At 35.1% G+C, this 23,713-nt stretch overlaps 1 protein-coding gene across 1 annotated transcript in view; it reads right to left on the minus strand.

Annotated features, from left to right (window-relative positions):
- Positions 1–390: 390 nt before the first annotated feature.
- Positions 391–23,713, minus strand: part of LOC114045335 (disintegrin and metalloproteinase domain-containing protein 32-like) — a 137,874-nt gene continuing 114,551 nt past the window's right edge. The window contains exons 15-19 of the mRNA XM_027865269.1: positions 17,034–17,142; positions 16,111–16,294; positions 14,422–14,508; positions 4,726–4,834; positions 391–551 (exon numbers count right to left, since the gene is read on the minus strand). Of these exons, the coding sequence (XP_027721070.1) occupies positions 391–551; positions 4,726–4,834; positions 14,422–14,508; positions 16,111–16,294; positions 17,034–17,142 (650 nt within the window). The remainder of the gene's footprint in view (positions 552–4,725; positions 4,835–14,421; positions 14,509–16,110; positions 16,295–17,033; positions 17,143–23,713) is intronic.

Here is a 23,713-nt window from a genome sequence, read left to right on the forward strand (position 1 = left end):
TCTGGAGCTCAAGATAGGTTTTTACTATTAAACTTTCAGACACTCAAATTCACTATTCTAATTAGCTATTTCTAAAAATAGTATGTGGGATTTTTATATATTGTATTTTGTACAATCTTTTCTGGTTACAATATCTGAAATTTCATACCAGCACCAGTGGTTTTATAACCATACCCTACAAGATATAACCAAGCTCTTTAACTAATTCAAGCAGACTTCCTTTGCAACACTTCACCCACTGGTTTTCAAAGATACCTAAATTGATCAAGGACCTTTCCCATAGCTCAAGGCTATAAACAAGTGATTGATTCAGTGCTATAGGTCTTATTTACACCCAGTGAACAACTGAGATGCATTTACACCTGATGCATAAAAATACACAAATTCAATTTACTCAGTAATTGGTGATTCCTCTGGAGATAAGCATTCTTTCACAGATTTCCATTTGACAGTTATTATGGCTATAATGAAAAGAATAGGTAGAGAAATGTAGAAACTTATAAGCAGCCAGTTCTTCCTAGGATACTCTGTAGCTCTGCCATTGAAAGAACCTAAGAATAAAAAAAGGAACAGCAAGAAATTCAGAGTAATATAAATTGGGCTTTCTGCTTTTAACTATGAAATAAAAACCAGTTGCATGGAATAGTTAGTTTATTTTTTCCAAGTAAGGCTACAATAAATATAGACATTAGATTTAAAAGCAACAGCCAACAAGTCAGTCGACAAACATTTATTCAGTGCTTATTATGTGCCAGGCATTTTGCTAAGCCCTGAAAATGCAAAGAAAGGAAAAAAATCATCACAGAAAATGAACCAGTATCAATTCTTAGTATATGTGTGCTAAATGGCACAGCATCTAAATACTTAGAGGAAAAGTTAATCAGATTGCAGAGAGAAAGAGTAAAACTATAATAGTGGAGTACCCCAATGTAACCTTTCAGATAGAAAGGATACTAGAAAAATATAACAGAAAGATAAGAAAGAAGTTAAAGACGGGAATAGCATTTTAGAAAAGTTAGATATGAAAAATATCTCACAATTACTGAATGGGAATTGAAAAGAGCAATAAACATTTCTCAGCTGTGTATAGCACCTATACAAAAAAATTGCTCTGTATTAAGACACAAAATCCTCAGGAAAAAAAAAAGTGAAGCAGAAATATTTAAAAAAGCCTTTTCAAAGCACAATGCAAGTAAAATTATAGTTGATAAAGAGCCTTTGAAGAAAAGGTCAAAATAATTGAAGACCAAATAATTTATTCTTAAAGAATTGATAGATCAAAGAATAAATCATAGCAATGGTAGAAAACTTCTTCAGAAAAAATGACAATGATGAGATAGCATTTCAAAGCAGTCAGGAGAAATTTTACACATCGAAATGCTTTCATGAACACAAGAGAAAAAAAACTGATTAAAGAACTGAGAATGTAACTAAAAGAATATAGCTAGACAAAAAATAATTTAAATACCAAACACTAAATTAGAAATTTGGAAAATTAAAGAAAATTTTAACAAAATAGAAAAAAAAACTTTGGATTAAGCACAAAAAAATAAAATAGTCACAAAAATGAAAAGTGAGAATTCAAAACTGAAGATGAAATAAAGGAATTTATCAAAAACTATATTGCTTAATGTAATAACAATAAAACTGATAACAAATGAAATGTATACATATTTGCAAAAATATACAATATCCAGATTACCAAAAAAAAGAATATTCAAATAACTCAGTATCAGAAAAAGAAAACTGAACAAAACATAAATGAATTCCCAAACAGATGGTTTCACAAGTGAATTCTATTACTCTAAAAGAATAATTCTAATTTACATAATCTATTAATAAATAAAGGAAAAGAAGGGATCCTTTTAAACACTTCTGATGACACAAATATGAGCCTAATACCTAACCCAGGGAGAGCCAAAGTGGAAAAAGAAAACTCCAATGACTATTTCTGACCATCAACACAAAAAAATTAATTAAAATATTAATAAAGTACCTAACATTTTTAAAAAGTTATATTCTATGACTATGTTGGATTTATGCCAAGAATACATAGTTTTATCCATTTACAAAAACTATAAGCTTAATAGACCAGATTATTAACTAATAATAACAAATAACTGCATCATAATTTCAGTAGATGCTGAAATTTTTCTAACAAAATATAAAACTCTTTTCTGTTAAAAAAAATACTGAAACACATAGGAATAAGTGGACCTTGCTTTAATATGACACAGAGTATATGCCTAAAAATCTAAGAACCCTGGCTGAGGAGTAACATGCTTGACCTTCTGACTGGGGGGACCAAAGTAGTATGTTATAAATGCAGTGTCCCACAACTATTCCAGAAGACCAGTGACGAACCTTGCTATATACCTCCTGATAGAGATATTGTATCCAAAGCATAGAATGAAGTGTATAGGTAAATATTTTGAGATACAGTTAAGGTGAAAATCTGTTTTACTTGATTAGGAGCATTTGTTACAAGGGACATACAGATATCATGGTATTCTGGGGATATATCCATTGGATCTGACTGAAGCAAGAATGTAATTGCCACAAATCTACATTGGGGAGCTTCACTGATTGAACTCCTCCCAGGAAAGGTCTCCAGTCTTACTTTGTATTCGTTATTATTAATAATAATAGTAGTTTCTATTTACATAGTGTCTTAAAGTTTGCAAAGCATTTCATATATGTTCAGGGAAGTGGGATGGGGGGTAGAGGGGGTGGAATGGGGAGGTTTGAAGACTCACTCTTCTCCTAGCTCTACTCCTGGCTCTCTTCTCCAGACACTGCCCTCCTACCCTGGAGATCCCTCTGTCCCTGTGGCTGGCCTCCTGTTCCCATTGGCAGCTCCTTGCTCTCTCCTTCCCATCTGCATGCACTGCTCTTCAGCTTCCTTTAATAAATTCTTCTATTCCAGTAGAATGCAAGCTCCTTGAGAGTAAGAATGGTTCTTTTCACTTGTCCTTGTATCCCCAGTGCTTAGCACCAGGCCTGGCACACAACAAGGGCCTCACAAATGCTGTTATATCTAGCTGGCTAGTTACTTTAGCTGACTATCTCAGAGATCACAACACACTATAATGAACTGGTCATGACGCTGGACCACAGTGAATACCAATAAAAGTCCTGCCTTAAAACACAGGTTACCAGGAGGATGCTATGTTCTTCCATCATAGAAACTTCCCAATAAATAATGATTCCCCTTAATTTATCTGTAACAAATGCCACTTATGCTTGGTTCTTTGGAATATATTTGAGTGTAACCCACCAACTCACATGACCCAAAAATGCCAGGATCATTTCTTGTTCTGCCTAGCACTAGCAGGTGAAGATGGCAGCACAGCTTTCCCAGAAGAATCGGAATCATCACTACGGGAATAGGGTGTTCCTGCTGTGCTACATGCAGTACCATCCCATATAACTATGGAACTTCCTATACCAGTCCTTTATAGGCAATTGGAAGGATTCCCCCACACTTAATGGTTGATGGCAATATTATCAGTGACCAAAGCTCTGTTAGAGTAATACACTCAGAAAAAAAAAAGACCTCAGTTACACATGTAATCACGTGGCTGAATCTAAGGGTAACTTGTCTTATCATTACCTATAATAATATCTCACACCAAAATGCAGCTATATTTTGCAAAGCATTTAATTTTTATTATTTCACAACACTATAAGGTGGGTGCTATTATACTCATTTTACAGATGAGGAAAATGAGGCCCAGAAAGGGGAAGTAACTTGACAAGTCCCACACAGCTAGTAAGAAACTGAGGTGTGATTTAAACCCAGGTTTTCCTAACTCCAAATCTAGCATTATATCACTGAATATGAAAGAAACCCTCTGAGTGCGTCATTAAAATAACTGACCCAAAGGGCAACATGAAACTCAGAGAAGAGGTATGAATGGATACATAGATGGATAGATGAATGGATGTATGATAGATGGACAGATGGGTAGATGGATGAATGAAAAAGCATATAATGGGACAGGCACTATACAAACACCTGGGGATGCAAACACAAGCAAGAAAAACAGTCTCTATCATCAAGAGCTAGCAATCTGAGTGAAGAAAACACATAAAGGGAAGCTGGAAAGCAGCATTGGAGGAGGGTGGAAAGAGAGCAGTAAGTGGTATCAAACCATAGCATGGTTTGATAATGTGTGGGAGGTGATATGGTGGCCTGGTTCCAGGAAAAAAAAGGTCTCCCAAATAAAAGCCCAAGATACCAGGGGACAGAGTCCGAGATCAGATGTGAGGCAGATGAGAAAGATGGCCAAGACATATGTGGAATAATTTGAAATGTCCCGGAAGTTACTGGTGGCCTGGGTTCTAGGCAGGATAAGGTGAAAGCTCAGCTCTCAGAATCCAAAGCTCCATGGAAATACCAAGACTCTGGGCTTCCTGTATCAGAACACCATACCCCTTTCTCATTTTTTCTTGAACTGCTCTATTGCACGCTGGCATTGCTGAATCTATCAATCATCAGCAATTCTGTGCTGCTATGTTAAGTACACTGGAGTTGATCCCAGCCCCAACCAGGAAGATTCATAGGTATCTTTCCCTTGAATAATCGACTATGTACTTTTTTTTTCCTTTCTACTACATGAGAGTATGAGTGCCCTATATTCCTTTCCTGATGCTAATAAAGTTCACTTAATTCTATGCCATGCCTCTGCTCATTTGTTTATAGGCTCCATTATGGATACTAACCTCTTGTCCACTGTAAAAGATCCTGAATGATTCTACTTTTCCTTACAGCACATGTTGGGGGGTGAAAGTCTAATTCACAAATGCATATATTTTCATTACTAGTACATGCCTAAGACAACAAAAAAAAATTAAAAATGAAAATTTTCTTAGAGTGATATATATAAATGATTATTTGGATAACCTTTATGCATACATATTTTCTTTCATATATATAATTAAAACTATTTTAATGTACATATAATTTGTATATAAATTTAAATATAAATATTTATATTATCTGTATGCTTAGCTATATTCATCATAGCAAAGTTGAAAAAAAAGATAAAGAACTTCTTCAAGGTCAGTTAATGATTACCAGTATTTCTCTAAACAATCTAAAGAGTGGTCATTTGACTAAACAGCTACTTAAATCCCAAAAACAGATCAACAAGTCAACAAGTTTTTTATTGAGCATCAGGCATTGTGCTATGCACCAAACAAAGATAAAAATAGTCTTTGCTCTCAAGGAGATCACATTCTAAAGAGAGGGATAACATACAAACAACTATATACATGTGAGTTAAATATAGGGTAAGTAACTTTACAGGGAAAGCATTAGCATTAACAGGGACTGGGAAAGAAGGCATCTTTCAAAATGTGAGATTTCAGCTGAGACTTGAAAAGATTCAGGGAAACCAAAAGTCAGAGGTGAGGAAGAAGAATATTGCAGGCATGGCAGACAGCCACTGAAAATGCACAGATTTGGGAAATGAAGCATCTTGAGGGAGGAACAGCAAAGAGACCAGGGTCACTGGATTACAGAGTACGTGAAGAGGAAGAGAGGAGTGTAAGGATAACTGGAAAGGTAGGGGGACATGTTATGAAAGGTTTTGAATGTCAAATAGAGGATTTTATATTTGATCCCGGAGGTGACAGGAAACTTCTAGAGGTTATTAAGTTTGGGGGGTGGCACAACATGGTCAAAATTGTACTTTAAGAAGATCCCTATGAGAGTGGAGTGGAGGACAGACTGGAGTGGAGAGAGATTTAAAGCAGACAGACTAACCAAGAAGCTATTGCAATAGGCTAGGTTTGAGGTGATAAGGACCTTCACCAGGTTGGTGGAAGTGACAAAGGAGACAAATGGGCATATTCTAGAGGTGTTTCAAAGGTAAAATTGTCAAGTTTGGCAAGGGAATGGAGATGGGGAGGTGAAAGTGAAAAGTTGAGGATGACAGGTGTCTTAAGATAGTGGAGTCTCCTTCAAGAGAGAATCAGTGGGCTTATCTTGTTGAATAAAAACAACAATTTGTAACTGTTTCTTTGACCTCTGATGTTACTTTTCTGGGGAAATGTTTTCCCCAAACTCACATTAGTTTCCATTTTGATCAGAGAAAAGTAAAAATTTTATAATTAATTGGTATTGTATAAGAAAATGTGTGCTAATTTGAAAAGGAAAGATTCAGTGAAGAAAACTAGTTCTGTTGACAGGGTCAGTATTGGATTGGGGAATAAAGAGGTGTGAGATTGAGAAAGGAGTGAAAGAAAGTGAAAAATCTCTTTCTGGTGGTTCCTCCTATTGGTTCTAATTCTTACTTACAACATCACTAATGGGAAAATACGTCTAAGAGGAATATATATGTATAGCCTATATCAGATTGCGCACCATTGTGGGAAGGGAGGTGGAGAGGGAGAGGGAGAAAAATTTACAACTCAAAAGCTTATGGAAGTGATTGTTGATACTTCAAAATAAATTAATTAAAATTTTTATAAAAAGTGAAAAATGATACCTGTAGAATGATGCAATTACATTATCAGAAAATAAACTCCTCTTTTGATCTGAATGCTGTGAAATTATGAATTTGAGCTATCACATAATTTTTTCATTATGGTTAAAAAACTGTTTGAAGTATTTTCTTGGGTATACTTTGCTTTAAAATTGATGATGATGAGGAGGAGGAGGAGGAGGAGGAGGAGAATAAATACTAGTGTTTAAGAAAAGTACAAAAGATCTTGTAAATTCTTATTATCTACAAAATTCTTTAGGTATTCACCAGATTTTTAGTACTTTTGAATCTTCAGCCTTGGCAAGTTCAAAAATTTTATCAGTTCTTTTTTACAAGAATGTATGTGACTAGTGAAAGCCTTATAAATTCTAAAACAGTAAACTGGTTTACCAAGGAACTGAGATCCCCTCCTCCAACACAAATACTCATAGTCAAAGTGAGGGGGCAATTTATCTTACAAGTTCATTTTTAGTATAGAAGTGATTTCTATGATGAATTGTCTGGCTAGTGATTATGGAAATTATGAAATTGTACCTAGAATATTTTTGCCTTAGGGTTAATACCTTAACATATCCAGGCTAACAAAAGTCAGTGTTTTTCTTGATTATAAGTGAACTATCATTCATTTTATATGATATTATTTTATTAATATTTACTGATTGATTAGTAAAATGATAATGGGATGCTTTGGGAAATACTTTTCATGCATTTCACAAATAGTGAAAATTTTTAATGTATATTTATTGGGTTTTTTTTGTTATTGTGACATGAAAGACAACTGTACCCTGCTATAATCTATAAGCAGTGGAACTTTCTATGTAAAGTAGAACTGTAATTTTATTTGCTCTGAGTTTTGAATTAAGGCATAGCTGTTTGATTGTTAAACAACTATTTAGCATTCAAGGGAAATGCCAAGAGCTGCTCAAAGGCGGTGCCTTTTGGGAAAAAAATACTACCAATGGATGTGAATGACTGGGAAAATTGAGAAAGATTTATGAAGGCAATGGCAGGATCTTCTTGATTCAGTTTCTCCACTGTGTTATTTCCTTTATAAACAAGAATATTTCTCACCTGGTTGAGTCTGAGCCTGGCTATAATAGTCTGTGAACAATGTGGAATTCTATTGTGTGATTGGCTGTTCTAAAAGATATCCGACTTTTCTCTAATATCAAACACAGTTAAGGGAATTTTGACCTGGCATACCTATATTACTCTGTGACTTTAGGCATAGGCTGAGGGATATTGTTACAACTGTGTCCTTCCTCTTTCACAGCAAATTTTTTAACCATGGCAAAAGATTTACAAATGCTTTAAAATGGATCTTATTGTTATAATCATCAAGCGCCTCAGAACTAGCAGGTTATAGTGCAAATGTAAAGGACCTTATTGCTTTGATTTTATTATTCTGAATTTATGACTTCAAATTCCTCATCAAGGTAACTAGGGAAAATCAGTTCTTAGACATACCATCTCCTTTACTGGTTTAATAGACATATATTCACATATAAGATTGGATGTGTATAGCACCAAATCTTTTCTGAATGATGTAAGGATAACATGTCATAAAAAGGTGAATAGGATAAAGATGTGATATGATAAAGTTTTCATTTTTATGTAAAAGTTTTCATTTTTAATGGCTTAGTAAACTTCACTTTGGGAAAAGCAACACGATTAAAATATTTCCATTTGAGAACTAAAAATATATGATTGACTTTCAAATGTTTTCTATTGGGTAAACAAATGTACTTGGACCTGCAACAACTATAAATATATTAGTAGTATTAGAACTTCTGCTGTTGTGCCTATGAAAAACAATGGAAAAGGCCAAGTAAAGATGATGGTCCTAAATGATGTATTTTAAATTATATCCTAGAGGCAACAGGAAATTACTGAACTTCTTTAAAGTTCATTTAAATATCCACAGATTCCTATTCATACCAATGCCTTTATACACAGGCTTTGGATGTGTTTTAGTAATTATTGAGAAGGTCTCACATTAGATGGAGGCTTTTACATATAGAATTATTTTAATTAGTTGTCAAGAAGTTTTTAAATCATGGTTTTTTTCTATAAGGTCTCTCTATGAGAATATCGATAGAAGAAATTCTTTTACAAAGTTAGGTCCTTAAGGATGCTTTTTAAACATTCTTCCTTTAATCTATGGATAGCATTATTCATAGAACAAACAGGCAAAGATAGAAAGAATAAATAGTATGTGAACACAAGGGTAAATTACATCACATGAAAAGGCACAAAAACCTATTACAGCAGAGAGAAAGAAGGGAGGGAGATGAGCATTGTTTGAACCTTACTCTCATCAGATTTGGCTCAAAGAGGGAATAACATAATCAGTTAGGTATAAAAATCTAACTTATCCTACAGGAAGTAGGAGGAGAAAGGGGAAAGAAAAGGGAGGGAGTGAATAGAAAGGAGAGAAGAAATAGTAAGGGGAAAGGGGAAGAAAAGGGAGAGAACTGATAGAAGGGAGGGCAGACTGGTCGAAGGGAGGGTGAAGGTAGAAAGCAAAACTCTAGTAAGGAGGGAAAGGGAGAAAGGAGAGAGAAAAGCATAAAGGGGAGGGAGAATAGGATGGAGAGAAAGACACCAATAGTAATCACAACTGTATATGTGATTGGCATGAACTGTCCCATAAAACGGAAGCAGATAGCAGAGTGGATTGAAAAACATAATCTAACAATATGTTGTTTAAAAACCTGGAAAGACTTATATGAACTGATGCTGAGTGAAATGAACAAAACCAGGAGAACACTGTACACAGTAACAGCCACACTGGGCAATGACTGACTTTGATAAATTTAGCTCTTCTGGGCAATGCAGGGATCTTAAACAAGTCCCAGAGACTCACGATGGAAAATGCTATCCACATCCAGAGAAACAACTTTGGAGTCTGAATGCAGATGGAAGCATACTATTTGCTCTCCTTTTCTTCTGTTGCTTTGTTTTGTTTCTTCTTTCTTGTGATTCCTCCCATTAGTTCTAATTCTCCTTTACATCATGACTAATGTGAAAATATGTTTAATATGAATGTATACGTACAGCCTATATCAGATTGCACACCATCTTGGGGAGGGGAAAAAAGAGGGGAAGAAAATTTAAAACTCAAAATCTTATGGAAGTGAATGTCGAAAACTAAAAATAAATAATTATTTTATAAAAAAAAACAAAAAAGGGAATAGCAAATTGAACATAATAGATTTGTAGTTTCACGTGCAATTATCTTTGTTATTATATTTTGTTATGGAAATTCTTGTTTTATTTCATAATTTAAAAATAAATAAAAATAATTTATCTTTCCTTTGCTCTTTTATAGCATTTATAAAAAGAGTTTGACCACATTTTTCCCCTGCTCAAAAAGCTCCAGTGGCTCCTTATTGCCTGTAGAGTAAAACAAAAACTCTACTCTTTGACATTTAAAGTCCTTCTTAATCTGGCTCCAACTGACCTTTTCATACTTACTATAGATCAACTCTCTGTTCCTTGAATATAACAACTCCCACCTCTGGACCTCTGCATAGGCTGTAGCTCATGCCTAGTAGACACTAAATTTGCATTTACACACACACATATACATATATAATACATATCCATGCATGTGTTTAAAATACATATATAATTCTTCTTTTGTTATTCTGAACTTGACAAACATCAACATGAGCATTTCCATATGCAAAGAAGAATGGAAAAAAATAATTGCATATGAAATTACAAATCATCATTGATTTGTAGCTTGCATTTCTTTTCAAACTACACAATAAATTCAACATGTTTCAAAGTTTCAAAGTTGTCCTCCTTGTTTGTGTCTCCCTTTGAATCTTCTTTTTTCTTCTGTCCATTTTTTGTAAATCCTGCAATGACTTTTTTTTCCCTTGATCTTTTCTTATTTTTTGGCATAACTAGCCATTGTCCTCCCACCCTCCAGAACCTTTCCCCCAATTTAAAAAAAAAAATCAAAAAAACTTTGAAACAAGCATAATTAAGCAAAACAAATCTATATATTGGCAATGTATGAAAAGTGTGTTTTGAGTCTATTCTCTCTCTCAGGAGCCAGGTCACATGTGCCAATGATCAGTTCTCTGGACTCATGCTTGGTCATTGGCATTGATCAGAGTTCTTAAGGCTTTCAAAGTTTTTTTGCTATACAATTGTGTAGTTTATTATTTTTGTGCAAACTGTTCTCCCAGATCTGCTCACTTTATTTTGCATTGTTTCATATAAGTCTTACCAGGTTTCTCTTAATCCATCCTTTTCATCATTTCTTACAGCACAATAATATTACATTACATTTAAATACCATAATTTGTTCAGTATTCCCTCCAGTGATATGCACCTACTTTGTTTCTGGTTCTTTGTTCCAACAAAAAAAAAATGCTGTGATAAATATTTTTGCACAAATGGGTCTTTTCCCTTTGTCTTTGGTCTTTTTGGAATATAGATTTAGTAGTAGTATCCCTGGGTCATTCACAATTTAGTGACATTTTAGGCACAGTTCCAAACTGCTTTCCAGAATGGTTAGACCAATTCATATTTTCACCCAAAATGCACTAGTGTATCTGTTTTCTCACTGCCCCTATGATTATCATTTTCCTTTTTTGTCCTCTTTCCCATCTGATGGGCATAAGGTAGAAACTTAAGAGTTGTTTTAATTTGCATTTCTTCGATTATTAGTTATGCATTTTTTTCATATAGCTATTGGTAGTTTAATTCCAATTTCTTCCTTTAAGAACTGCTTATGCACAGCCTTTGATGCTTTATCTAATGGGGAATCTACCACATACTCAGCTCCAACTCTCAGAATCTTTACCTTCCTTCCAAGGAAAATTCAAGTGCCACCTCTTACAGGAGACCTCTCCTGATCTCTCAGGTCTGGTACCACCCCTCCCCTCAATTACTTTGTGTTTAATTTGTTTATGTCTTGTACTTATACGCATATATGTTGTTCCCTTCAATAGAAAGGAAATTCCTTGAGGGTAAGGACCGTTTCACTTTTGCCTTTTTATTTCCAGTGCCTGTAACAGTAGATAGTACATAATGAGTACTTACTATTTGTTGAATGAATAAGTAGGGAAATGGTTGGCAGTTATTGAAGTCTACTCAATTTTAAGTCAGGGGAGTTGGATTTTAATCTTAACTTTGCTACTTAATATATGTACACCCTTGTACAATACATAATCTCTCTCAGTCCAGTTTTCCAATTATATATGTCAATGATTTCTGTGATAGCAATGAGAGGACCTTATAAACACCCTTTCTTGACTTGAGTAATATCATTTTAGAATAAGCCTCCATTTCAGTGTAAATGAGAAGTCAAGTGTCTGATTCATCTGTTTTGGTTCTCCTCAAACTCAATCTTCTTACAACAATTGATATCTTGTGGTCAATGACTGAAGAACAGATTACCCAGTCTCTTTTCCCTCCCTGGAAACACAGCAAACTGCCTTCAAGGCCAGTGACTGGGTTGTGAACCCAAAATGCTTATGTATTTTCTATATACAATAAGAACCTATAGGAAATGGCTTGAATTGAGAAACTCACTTGTTCTATAGAGACATCCTTTTTCTATGGACCAACAAATGCTATGGCTTGAAAATGAATGAAATAAAGCCTTTTACTGATTTGCATTCTAAAATTTCAACAGTATGTTCTGAGCCAGGCCTAGCTCAGTCCAACCCAGAATCTGGGCTCAGGTTTAGAATTCAATGAAATACTACTCTTGAACCAAAAAATGTAATAAAAACGACTTTATTTAGACATGAGGTTAAAAAAGATAAAATTCATAAAGTTTAAAAAGTATAGTATTTCAAATAAAATATTACTTCCCTCTTTATAGTCACAATGGCAACAAACATTATTAGATCAGAAAATCTGTTATCCTTTTATAAAGTTTAAAGAAGTCTTTAATCAAATTTGATAGAATTGGAGGCAGTCGACAACTCTAAGGAGTGCAACAGGCCAATGGAATTCTGCTAAACCTTGGAGTGTGCCTTTTACACCTCAGTCAGCAAGGAAATCAAAGCAATGATGATCTTGAGACTGATCTCCCCAGCCCTTCAAAGGTAAAACAACCCTGTTAAGAAAAGTGCTGCTCCTACTTTGCAGAGAGTTTTCTTTCTACAATATCTCTAAATTCCCTTCAAATAAAAAATCTGGGATCTATGATCCTATAAACTCTTAGTAAATTGACAGCATAGGATCTGGTGGGGATGGGAATCTGAATTCCTAAAAGGAAAAGACCACGTCTTTGGGATCTGGACCCCAAAAAAGGAAAAGCCTCGGACTTTCCCACATGGCCAAATCTCTGGCATTTGCCTGAGGCTATAATCCTATCAACTGGCCTTTCATTATCACCTAAACCCAATCTCCCAATTCCAGGTTACCTTTAACCTAGCCTAGCCCTGCATTGTCTTACTTCTGTATGCCACCCCCCCTGCCCCCCCACCACTTCCCATCCTTAATCCTATCTAGGCTCCATTCTTCCTTGGCCACAGGGTCTAGGTCCCTGGCATTCACCTCAGACCACTTGGCCACTTCTACATCACTCCTACAGTCTTTCTGTATATAAAATCCATCTGGCCTCCATTAAGGAGCTCAGATTCTTATAATCTATCCAGGGTTTAGATTCTTAAGATCTGGCCTGCTTTCATTAGCTATATAAATGCTTAGATTCCTTAAGAGTCTGGACAATATGGCAGATTCTTTAAATCTCACCCACCCCTGATCCATTATCTAATAAACATTGTCTTTGGCTGAAAGAAGGTTTGGTTCAAATTCATTGGGGCAGGACCCACACATCGTGATTTTGGGGTCCCAGCATGCTTAAACCTCTAAACCTCAACAGACCCACTTTTAACTCTCTTCAGCCCCACACAAATACAGTATACTCAACAAGCAGAGACCTGCAAAGGAATTCCATTCTAAAGGGGATAACAAAGGACCAAATCTATCTCCTCTGGGACCAGAACCAAGGCACTAGCTTAAAAGGAAACACACACTCAGGGGCAAAGGAAAGGAGGTTTAGCTATTTCAGGATGAAGAAGACTGAAATATCAGCTTCACTAAAACTGTATCCCTCATTGTGGATGCAACGGCTCTCCAGAAGGAAAAAAATTAGAATCGTGTTCTTTTTAACCATAACAAAAGAGCAGCTTCTTTGGTGGTGTAGATACAGGAATGGAATAGAGAACCCTCATCGAACATAGGCTATCATTTCCAACCCTGTGGCTAATTCTACAGCTTGATGGAAATAAACTGATGACAAGACAGATGAAACTGACTGTCACTCTACCTGCTGAGTCCCTCCTATCTTCCCAGCCTCCCTGGAGTAGGGAATTGAGGGAACAGGCAACTGGAAAGTCATTGTCATTGGCTTGTATCCAAGAACCATGCTGGTAAATGTTTAACAACCAGCCCTCCCCACCCCCCAAAATAAGCATGAAACACTTTTAATTTAATCTGCATTGTTAACATTTTCTCCATTACCTTTTAAAATCTAGAAATCAGCTACAAATCTAGCCTTAATTTGTAGCATTTGCCAATTTCTGAGGTATAAATGCTCATACTGAAAATTTAACAATAGGTTCTCAAGAAGTGGTTCAAACTGGCTCCAGGACACTTCTGCCTGTATCCAAAGGCATAGGAGCTATGGCATAGAGCATCCTAGACTATGTTAGCAAGTTCATGTATATGCCAGCAGATTCTGTGCCACTTAGAAATCACTGAACTGTACTTTTATAGTCGTAGATTAGATAATTATCTGAAAACTTTCCCCCTAAACTAGCTTTAGTTGTTTTATGATGCCACTGTAAATTCTAAAATGATATTTGTATTTAAAATGATGGTGATTAAAGGAAATACCTAAATCACCAATTATAGTACACCAAATGACGCTATTGAATAAAACGGTGTTACTTACTCCATGCTGATTGCATGTCTTTTCTGAACAACTTCTTGCTTCATTTATGATTTTATTCATAAATACACAGTTAGCATGTAAACAAAACTAAAAAAAAAGTCTATATCAGATGTGCCAAGTCATCTTAACTTTATATTCAACTTTTGTACAACACAAATCAATAAATAAAGAATTATCAGAATTTGGGATGAAATAGAAATTTATATGGACATGACCACTTAATTATTGCAGAGACAGTATCAAGTATACATATAAATATATGTTATTTTTGACATTAATGTGGTCCCTATGTCTATTTAATGAAGTTAGAGATTTCAAGACATGAGAATCTCTGTTATAACACTGAACATTAATTTAGATAGTCTGTGTAATGATAACATGAAAAGAGGACTAAACTATTTATCATCAGAGGACCTGAATTCTAGTATTGGCACTGCCATTTTATTAACTATGTGACTGTTGACAAGATAATTTATCTCTCTGACACTTAACTTCTTATTCCCATGCCCATCCCAATTCTATACCTATCAAGACAGTGGATAAAGCAATAAGCCTGGAATCAAGAAGAAAGACTTGAGTTCAAATCTGGCCTCAGACACTTATTATATGCCTCTGGGCAAGTCACTTAATCTCTGTTTGCTCCAGTTTTCCCAACTGTAAAATGGGGAGAATAATAGCACCTACCTCGCAGAGCTGTTGTGAGAATCAAATGAGGTAAGTGCTTAGATCAGTGCCAGATACATAGGAGGCATTATGTAAATGCTTATTCCCTTCCCCTCCTCTTCCCCCATCTCTTTTTGGTAAAAAATGGGATAATAATACCTACCTAATAATAATGCCTCACAGAGACTTGATGAGGATTAAAAGGAGGTGCTTTAAAAATCAGAAAGTATTACAAAATATAAAGTATTCTTTATTTGATATCTTTGAAATAAGAGTACAGATAAAATTTCCAAGTAGATTTTACTATTTTTATTAACCATTATAATTATTGGTTAAATTTGCTTTCATTTGTTTTTTTAGAAAATATAGCTTTCAATATCAAATAAAAGGTTCCTTGCTTAAAGAACCATATTTTCCAACTCAACAACAGCATGCCAAAAGCTAGATTTGCTGAGCTTTTTGTAAAAACTCAGTACCTAAATGTAGTATCTGGGAGTCATGGCCTGTGTTCCCTAAGTCCACAGCAGCTTTAGGTTATCTTGGTTCTCAACAATGTTGTGATCAGAAGTTTAGTTTAATAAATGAGTTTTAAACCCTTTAGCCTCCGAACATCACAGGCAGAATTATATTTCATTTTTACAAGATCTGGACTGCTATGATTTAAACTGTAATTTATATTTACATGTGCAAATTCTTATAAATATAGATCATATCAGTGTTGTCCTGAATAAATGACTTTCAAAATGGAAATGCACCTGGAATCATTCTAGGGACACTTAAGGTATAATGCAGTTCTAAAGTTTAATCTGTGGTTCAGAGAAAGCTACTCTTCAACATAATAGGCTACAGAAGAAACAAAGTCACTGTGGCCAAGTGAGATTGGTGGCAGGATTTCTGGGTATTCATTGGAGAATGATCTGCTTGTATTTTCCTCATATTTTGTACTGAAAAAAAGAAATGTGAACTTTTATGTTTTAATAGGAAATAAATATGTAATATTTTCTTAAAAAGATGTTAATCATTTACCTTTCTAACATCACATGGATTTCCATTTGCTACCAACATCGGATCTCGAGTATTTGGTTTAAACTTGTGATCTAAACTTATACATACAGTGTCTAGCACAAAACTATATATCACAGCAATATTTTCTCGAACATACGGTTTTCGATATGGGTATGTACAAATTAACTTTCCACAGAGGAGACTCCTACAAATATAAAAAAAAAATTGTTAAACACATAGTGAGAGAACCTTGATCATCTGATTCACAATGACACCATTTCATGAAGTCAAACAATGTGAAGGGGTCAAGCAACAGAGACAATAGAATATTAATTGAATTGTAAAGATGTAAAAACATTAATCAATCAAGCCTGACAAAACTAGAGGGTTGCTTTGTTAGTCTTCAGTCAACCTTGATAGAATTAGAGGGTGGATAACATTCAGTTTAGGAAATACACAATTCTAAGGAGTGTGACCTCTGCAAAGAGGAAGAAGGAAGGACCTAAGGAAGAAGAACCTGTGGGTTCACCTTTCCAAATCTATAGGTCACAAGCTTCCACGACTGTACTTATCTTTAATAGTCAGCCACCCAGTAGACACAAAACAAAGTTTGTTCAAAACAAAGACATTTACTGAGATGATATCATAAGAACAGTAACTGCACAACATACTTCCCAAAATCTTGGGCTATGCGTTCTCGGGCTGTTGTAAAGACACGATTCCCACTGAAGAAATCACTGATTCTTCTATTTATCAAAGTAAATATTTCCAAAACATACCTCCAGGGGCAGATAGGTGGCACAGTGGATACAGCACCGGCCCTGGAGTCAAGAGGACCTGAGTTCAAATCTGGCCTCAGACACATAACACTTACTAGTTGTGTGACACTGGGCAAGTCACTTAACCCCAATTGCCTCACTAAAAAACAAAAAAACAAAATATACCTCCAATCACAGTAGTGAAAACTATTTTCTGAATACCGGCCACAGTTCCCAAACCTATCTCGCTGACTATTGATTTCTTCATAGCAGGCAAAGGGAGCATTTCTGGAATCTGAGAATTTAGAAATAAAATTAGATAATCACTTTCTTTCTTACTTAGACTACATTTTCCATTTATTTGTTCATATGTGTGGTGTGAACTCCCTGACTGGTAAAGCTAAGGATCTTTCTAGAAGTATGAATGGGGAGAGGGGGTCCATGTGAATAATTATCATATACCTGTCTTGCATAACATAATACCTCACATCCTGTCTCTGCCTGTTGATGATTCCAATATGTCTCAAATGCCATTTGTTTGGTGATGGTTCAACTTTGGTCCTAAAATTACAAGGCAGCTAGATGGAGTGCCACCAAATTGAGAATGCCTCCCTGAAACTCTGAATGATGAAATGCACCAGAAAATGCAGTAGATAGAGCCTGCTGGGAAAATTTTCTAGCCAAGCAGAAGAGGCTGGTGATTTGCAGCTTGAATTAATCATTATATTACATATGAATTAATATTAAGAATCCACCAATCATCTGTTGAAAGAGATCCCAAACTGAAAACTCCCAGGAACATTTTAGCCAAATTCCAGAACTATCAGGTCAAGGAAAAAATATTGCAGGCAGCCAGAAGGAAACAATTCAAATATTAGGGAGCCACAGTCAGGATGACACAGGATTTGATAGGTTCTGTATTAAAGGATCTGGGGGTATGGAATATGATATTCTGGAAGGCAAAGAAGCTGGGATTATAACCAAGGATCACCTACATAGTGAAAATGAGCATAATCCCTCAGGGAAAAAATGGATATTCAGTGAAACAGAGGACTTTCAAGCTTTCCTGATAAAAAGACCAGAGCTGAACAATGAAGTGGTGAAAAGGAAAGGTAATGGGATAAGAGGAAAGGATGAAGTAGAAAAGGGTAAATTACATCACATGAAGAGGCACAAAAACATATTACAGTAAAGGGAAAAAAGGGAGGGATATGAGCATTGTTTGAACTTTACTCTCATCAGATTTGGCTCAAGGAGGCAATAACATACTCAGGTATAGAAATCTAACTTTCCATATAGGCAGTAGGAGGGGAAAGAGGAAAGAAAAGGAAGGGGGGATAGAAGGGAGGAAAGAACTAGAAAGGGTAAAAGGGAAGAAAAGGGGGGAGCTAACAGAAGGGAGGGCAGAATGAGGGAGGCAGTGGTCAAAAGCAAAAGGCTAGCCAGGAGGGAAAGAGAAAAGGTGAAAGAAAAAGCATAAACAGAGGGGAAATAGGATGGAGAGAAAGACATAGATAGTAATCATAACTGTGAATGTGAATGAGATGAACTCTCCTATAAAATGGAAGCAGATAGCAGAATGGATTAAAAATCATAATCCTACAATATGTTGTTTACAGGAAACACATTTGAAACAGAGGGACACACACAGGGTAAAGGTAAAAGGCTGGAGTAAAATGTATTATGCTTCAGCTGAAGTAAAAGAAGCCGGGGTAGCAATCCTGATCTCAGACAAAGCAAAAGCAAAAATAGATCTTATCAAAAGAGATAAGGAAGGAAACTATGTCCTGTTAAAAGGCACCATAGACAATGAAATAATATCATTACTAAATATATATGCACCAAATGGTATGACACCTAAATTCTTAGAGAAGTTCAGGGAGCTACAAGAAGAAACAGACAGCAAAACTATACTAGTGGGGGACCTCAACCTCCCCCTCTCAGAACTAGATAAATCTAAACACCAAATAAACAAGAAAGACATTAAGAAGATGAATAGAATCTTGGAAAAGTTATATGTGGTTGACCTCTGGAGAAAACTAAATGGGGACAGAAGGGAATATACCTTTTTCTCAGTGGTACATAGCACCTACACAAAAACTGACCATGTACTACAGCATAAAAACCTCACAATCCAATGAAGAAAGGCAGAAATATTAAATGCATCCTTTTCAGATCATGATGCAATATAAATTACATATAATAAAGGACCATGGAAAGGTAGACTAAAAATTAATTGGAAACTAAATAATCTAATCTTAAAGAATGAGTGGGTGAAACAAATCATAGAAACAATGAATAACTTCATTCAAGAGAATGAAAATATTGTGACAATATACCAAAACTTATGGGATGCAGCAAAAGCAGTCCTTAGGGGAAGTTTTATATCTCTAAATGCTTACATGAATAAAATAGAGAAAGAAGAGATCAATGAATTGGGCGTACAACTAAAAAAGCTAAAAAAAAGAACAAATTGAAAACCCCCAATTAAATACCAAGTTAGAAATACTGAAAACCAAAGGAGAGATTAATAAAATTAAAATTAAGAAAACCATTAAACTAATAACTAAAACTAAGGTCTGGTTTTATGAAAAAAAAAACAATAAAATAGGTATACCTTGGGTTAATTTAATTTAAAAAAAGAAAGAAGGAAACCAAATCACCAGTATAAATAATGAAAAGGATAAATTCACCACCAATGAAAAGGAAATCAAAACAATAATTATGAACTATTTTGCTCAACTGTATGTGAACAAATTTGACAATCTTAGTAAAATGGATGGACATTTACAAAAATATAAATTGCCCAGATTAACAGAAGAGGAAATAAAACACTTAAATAACCCCATCTCAGAAAAAGAAATTAAAGAAGCCATCAATGAACTCCCTAGGAAAAATCTCCAGGGCCAGATTGATTTACAAGCGAATTCTATCACACATTTAAAGGACAACTAATTCCAATACTATATGAACTATTTGGGTAAATAGGCAAAGAAGGAATCCTGCCGAATTCTTTTTATGATACAAATATGGTGCTGATATCTAAACCAGTAAGAGTCAAAACAGAGAAAGGAAATTATAGACCAATTTCCCTAATTAACATAGATACAAAAATTTTAAATAAAATATTAGCAAAGAGATTACAACAACTTATGTCAAGGATAACACACTATGACCAGGTAGGATTTATACCAGGAATGCATGGCTGGTTCAATATTAGGAAAATAATCAGCATAACTGATTACATCAACAGCAAGACTAACAGAAACCACATGATCATCTCAATACATGCAGAAAAAGTTTTTGACAAAATACAACACCCATTCCTATTAAAAAACAATAGAGAGCATAGGAATAAATGGAATCTTCCCTAAAAGTATACGTACTATCTACCTAACACCTTCAGCAAGTATAATATGTAATGGGGACAAGCTAGAAGCATTTCCATTAAGATTGGGGGTGAAACAAGGCTGACCATTATCACCACTGTTGTTCAATATGGTAATGGAAACATTAGCTTTGGCATTAAGAGAAGAAAAAGAAATTGAAGGTATTAGAATAGGCAAAGAAGAAACAAAGCTATCACTCTTTGCATATGATATGATGATATACTTAGAGAATACTAGAGAATCAAGTAAAAAACTACTTGAAATAATAAACAACTTTAGCAAAGTTGCCATTAAACCCACTTAAATCATTGGCATTTCTATATATTACCAAGAAAGCCCAACAGCAAGAGATAGAAAGAGAAATTCCATTTAAAGTTACTAGACATTATAAAATATTTAGGAGTCTACCTACCAAAACAAACCCAGGAACTATATATGAACATAATTACAAACCACTTTTCACACAAATAAAGTTGAAAGAGGCATAAAAAGGTAAACAGGAAAGGGAAAAAAAAAACAAAACCATGTTATTCAATAAGGGTAAACTGTTTACATCCCTACATGGGAAGATGATGCTTATAACTCTTGAGAACTATATCTTTATTACAACATTTAGAAGGGATATACATACACAGAGGGGATAAATAATTGGAAAAACATCAGTTGCTCATGGGGAGGCCAAGCTAATATAATAAAAATGACAATTCTACCTAAGCTAATTTGCTTATTCAGTGCCATACCAATCAAACTACCAAAAATTATTTTACAGAGCTACAAAAAATAATAACAAGGTTCATTTGGAAGAACAAAAGGTCCAGAATATCAAGGGGACTAATGAAAAGAAATGCTGGGGAAGGTGGCCTAGCCATTCCAGACCTTAAATTGTATTATAAAAAAGCAATCATCAAAACTGCTTGATACTGGCTAAGAAATAGAGCAATGGATCAGTGGAATAGGTTGGGTACAACATTGACAACAGTCAATGACTATAGCAATCTACTATTTGATACACCCAAAGACCCTAGCTTCTGAGATAAGAACTCACTATTTAACAAAAACTGCTGGGAAAACTGGAAAAGAGTATGGCAAAAACTAGGCATAGACCAACCTCTCACACCATATACCAAAATAAAGTCAAAATGAGTTCATTATTTAGATACAAAGGCTGATACTATAAGCAAACTGGGAGAGCAAGAAATAGTTTACCTGTCAGATTTATGGAGAACAGAAGAATTTATGACCAAACAGGAGATAGAGAACATTACGAAATATAAAAGGAATAATTTTGATTACATTAAATTGAAAAATTTTTGCACATACAAAGCCAATACAATCAAGATTAGGAGGGAAGTAGAAAACTGGGAAAGAATTTTTGCAACCAGTGTCTCTGAGACATTTCTAAATGTCATTTCTAAAATATATAGAGAACTAAGTCAAATTTATAAGAATACAAGTCGGGGCAGATAGGTAGCACAGTGGACAGAGCTCCAGTCTTGGACTCAGGAGGACCTGAGTTCAAACACTTGACACTAGCTGTGTGACCTGGGAAAGTCACTTATCCCTGACTGCTTCACCAAAAAGCAAAAAAGAAAAAAAAAGAATACAAGTCATTCCCCAATTGATAGATGGTCAAAGGATATGAACAGGCAATTTTCAGAAGAAGAAATTAAAGCTATCTATAGTCATATAAAAATTGCTCTAAATCACTATCGATTAGAGAAATACAAGTCAAAACAACTCTGAGGTGCTGCATCACATCTATCAGATTGGCCAACATGAGAAAACAGGAAAATGATAAATTTTGGAGAAGATCTGGGAAAATTGAAATCATCCTGTTCATCATTTCTTATAACACAATAATATTCCATTACAATCATACACTATCACTTGTTCAGCCATTTCACAATTGATGGCATCTCCTCAATTTCCAATTTTTTGCCACCACAAAATGTGCTGCTATAAATATTTTTGGGCGTATGAGTCCTTTTCCCTTTTTTTTCAATCTCTTTGGGATACAGATCTAGTAGTGGTATTGCTGAATCAAAGGGTATGCACAATTTTGTAGCCCTTTGGGCATAGTTCCAAATTGCTCTCCAGAATGTCTAGATGAGTTCACAACTCTACCAATAGTGCATCAGTGTCCCTATTTTCCCACATTCCCTCCAACATTTATCATTTTCCTTTTCTGTCATATTAGCCAATCTGATACGTGTGATGTGGTACCTCTAAGTTGTTTTAATTTACCTTTCTCTTTAGAGCAAAAATTGTGTGTTTATATCCTTTGACTATTTAAATTGGGGAATGACTTGTATTCTTATACATCTGACTCAGTTCTCTGTATATTTGAGAAATGAGACCTTTATCAGAGACACTGAATGTAAAAATTGTTTCCCAGCTTTCTGCTTTCCTCCTAATTTTGGTTGCGTTGGTTTGTTTGTGCAAAAAACTTTTAAACTTAATACAATCAAGATTTTATATTTCATATCTTGTAATGCTTTCTCTTGTTTGGTCATAAATTCATCCCTTCTCCATAGATCTGACAGGTAAACTATTCCTAAGATGTTGGTCTGAACCAATTTCTACCATACTATTTTCCAGTTTTCCCAGCAGTTTTTGTCAAATAGCAACTTCTTACCTTAAAATCTTGGGTCTTTGGGTTTATCAAACACTAGATTACTATGGTCATTTACTACTTTGTCTTTTGCATGTAGTCTATTCCACAAATCCCAAGATTTTTGGGGGGGTCCAGATTCTGTCATATAGTACATGAGCTGTCCTTTCTAGCTTGTCATTTTCTGTCCTGATGCTCTGATCTATCAGTGGAACTGGCAGCCTGAGACCACGTTGTCTTGAGTAGTGAGAGCACACTATACCTAGGGATTTCTCCCCCTGGCCACTTCCTGCCCTGTCCCTGCTCTGGCTGCTCAAACTCATCCTGAGGCCATTCTGTCCTGATTGGTAAGAGCCCAATTATATCTTGCTGGTGCCAGATCCAATCGTGCTACCATAAGCAAATCCTCTTTTTACCCCTTTCTACCTCTTCCTCTCATAATTATACTCAGATCAACAATATCACTACTTTTGGGAAAGGTCTAAAAACTGACTTCTCCTTTCATTCCACATATTGACCTGTGACTTCCCACAATAAAACACCCTTCCCTGGGTACCACTCCTCTATGTGTGTTGTCTCTACTAGAAGGCAAACTTCTTAAGGGCAGAGACAGTCTTACTTTTTAATTTGTACCTCCAATGCTTATTAAAGTGACTGGTACAAAATAAGTACTCAATAAATGTCTTTTCATATACTCATTAATACATTCATCTGCAAATTTGACAAACATTCCATCTATATCTTTACCCAAGTATTGATAAAAAAAAAAAAAAGGTTGCAATAAACAACACAGGGCTAAGCAGATATCCCTGGATCATTCCACTGAAAACTTTCTGAATTAAATTTTTTTTAATTTCCCTCTCTCA

Source organism: Vombatus ursinus, unplaced genomic scaffold (assembly GCF_900497805.2).
Source record: "Vombatus ursinus unplaced genomic scaffold, bare-nosed wombat genome assembly UNPS02014778.1, whole genome shotgun sequence".
NCBI lineage: Eukaryota > Metazoa > Chordata > Mammalia > Diprotodontia > Vombatidae > Vombatus > Vombatus ursinus.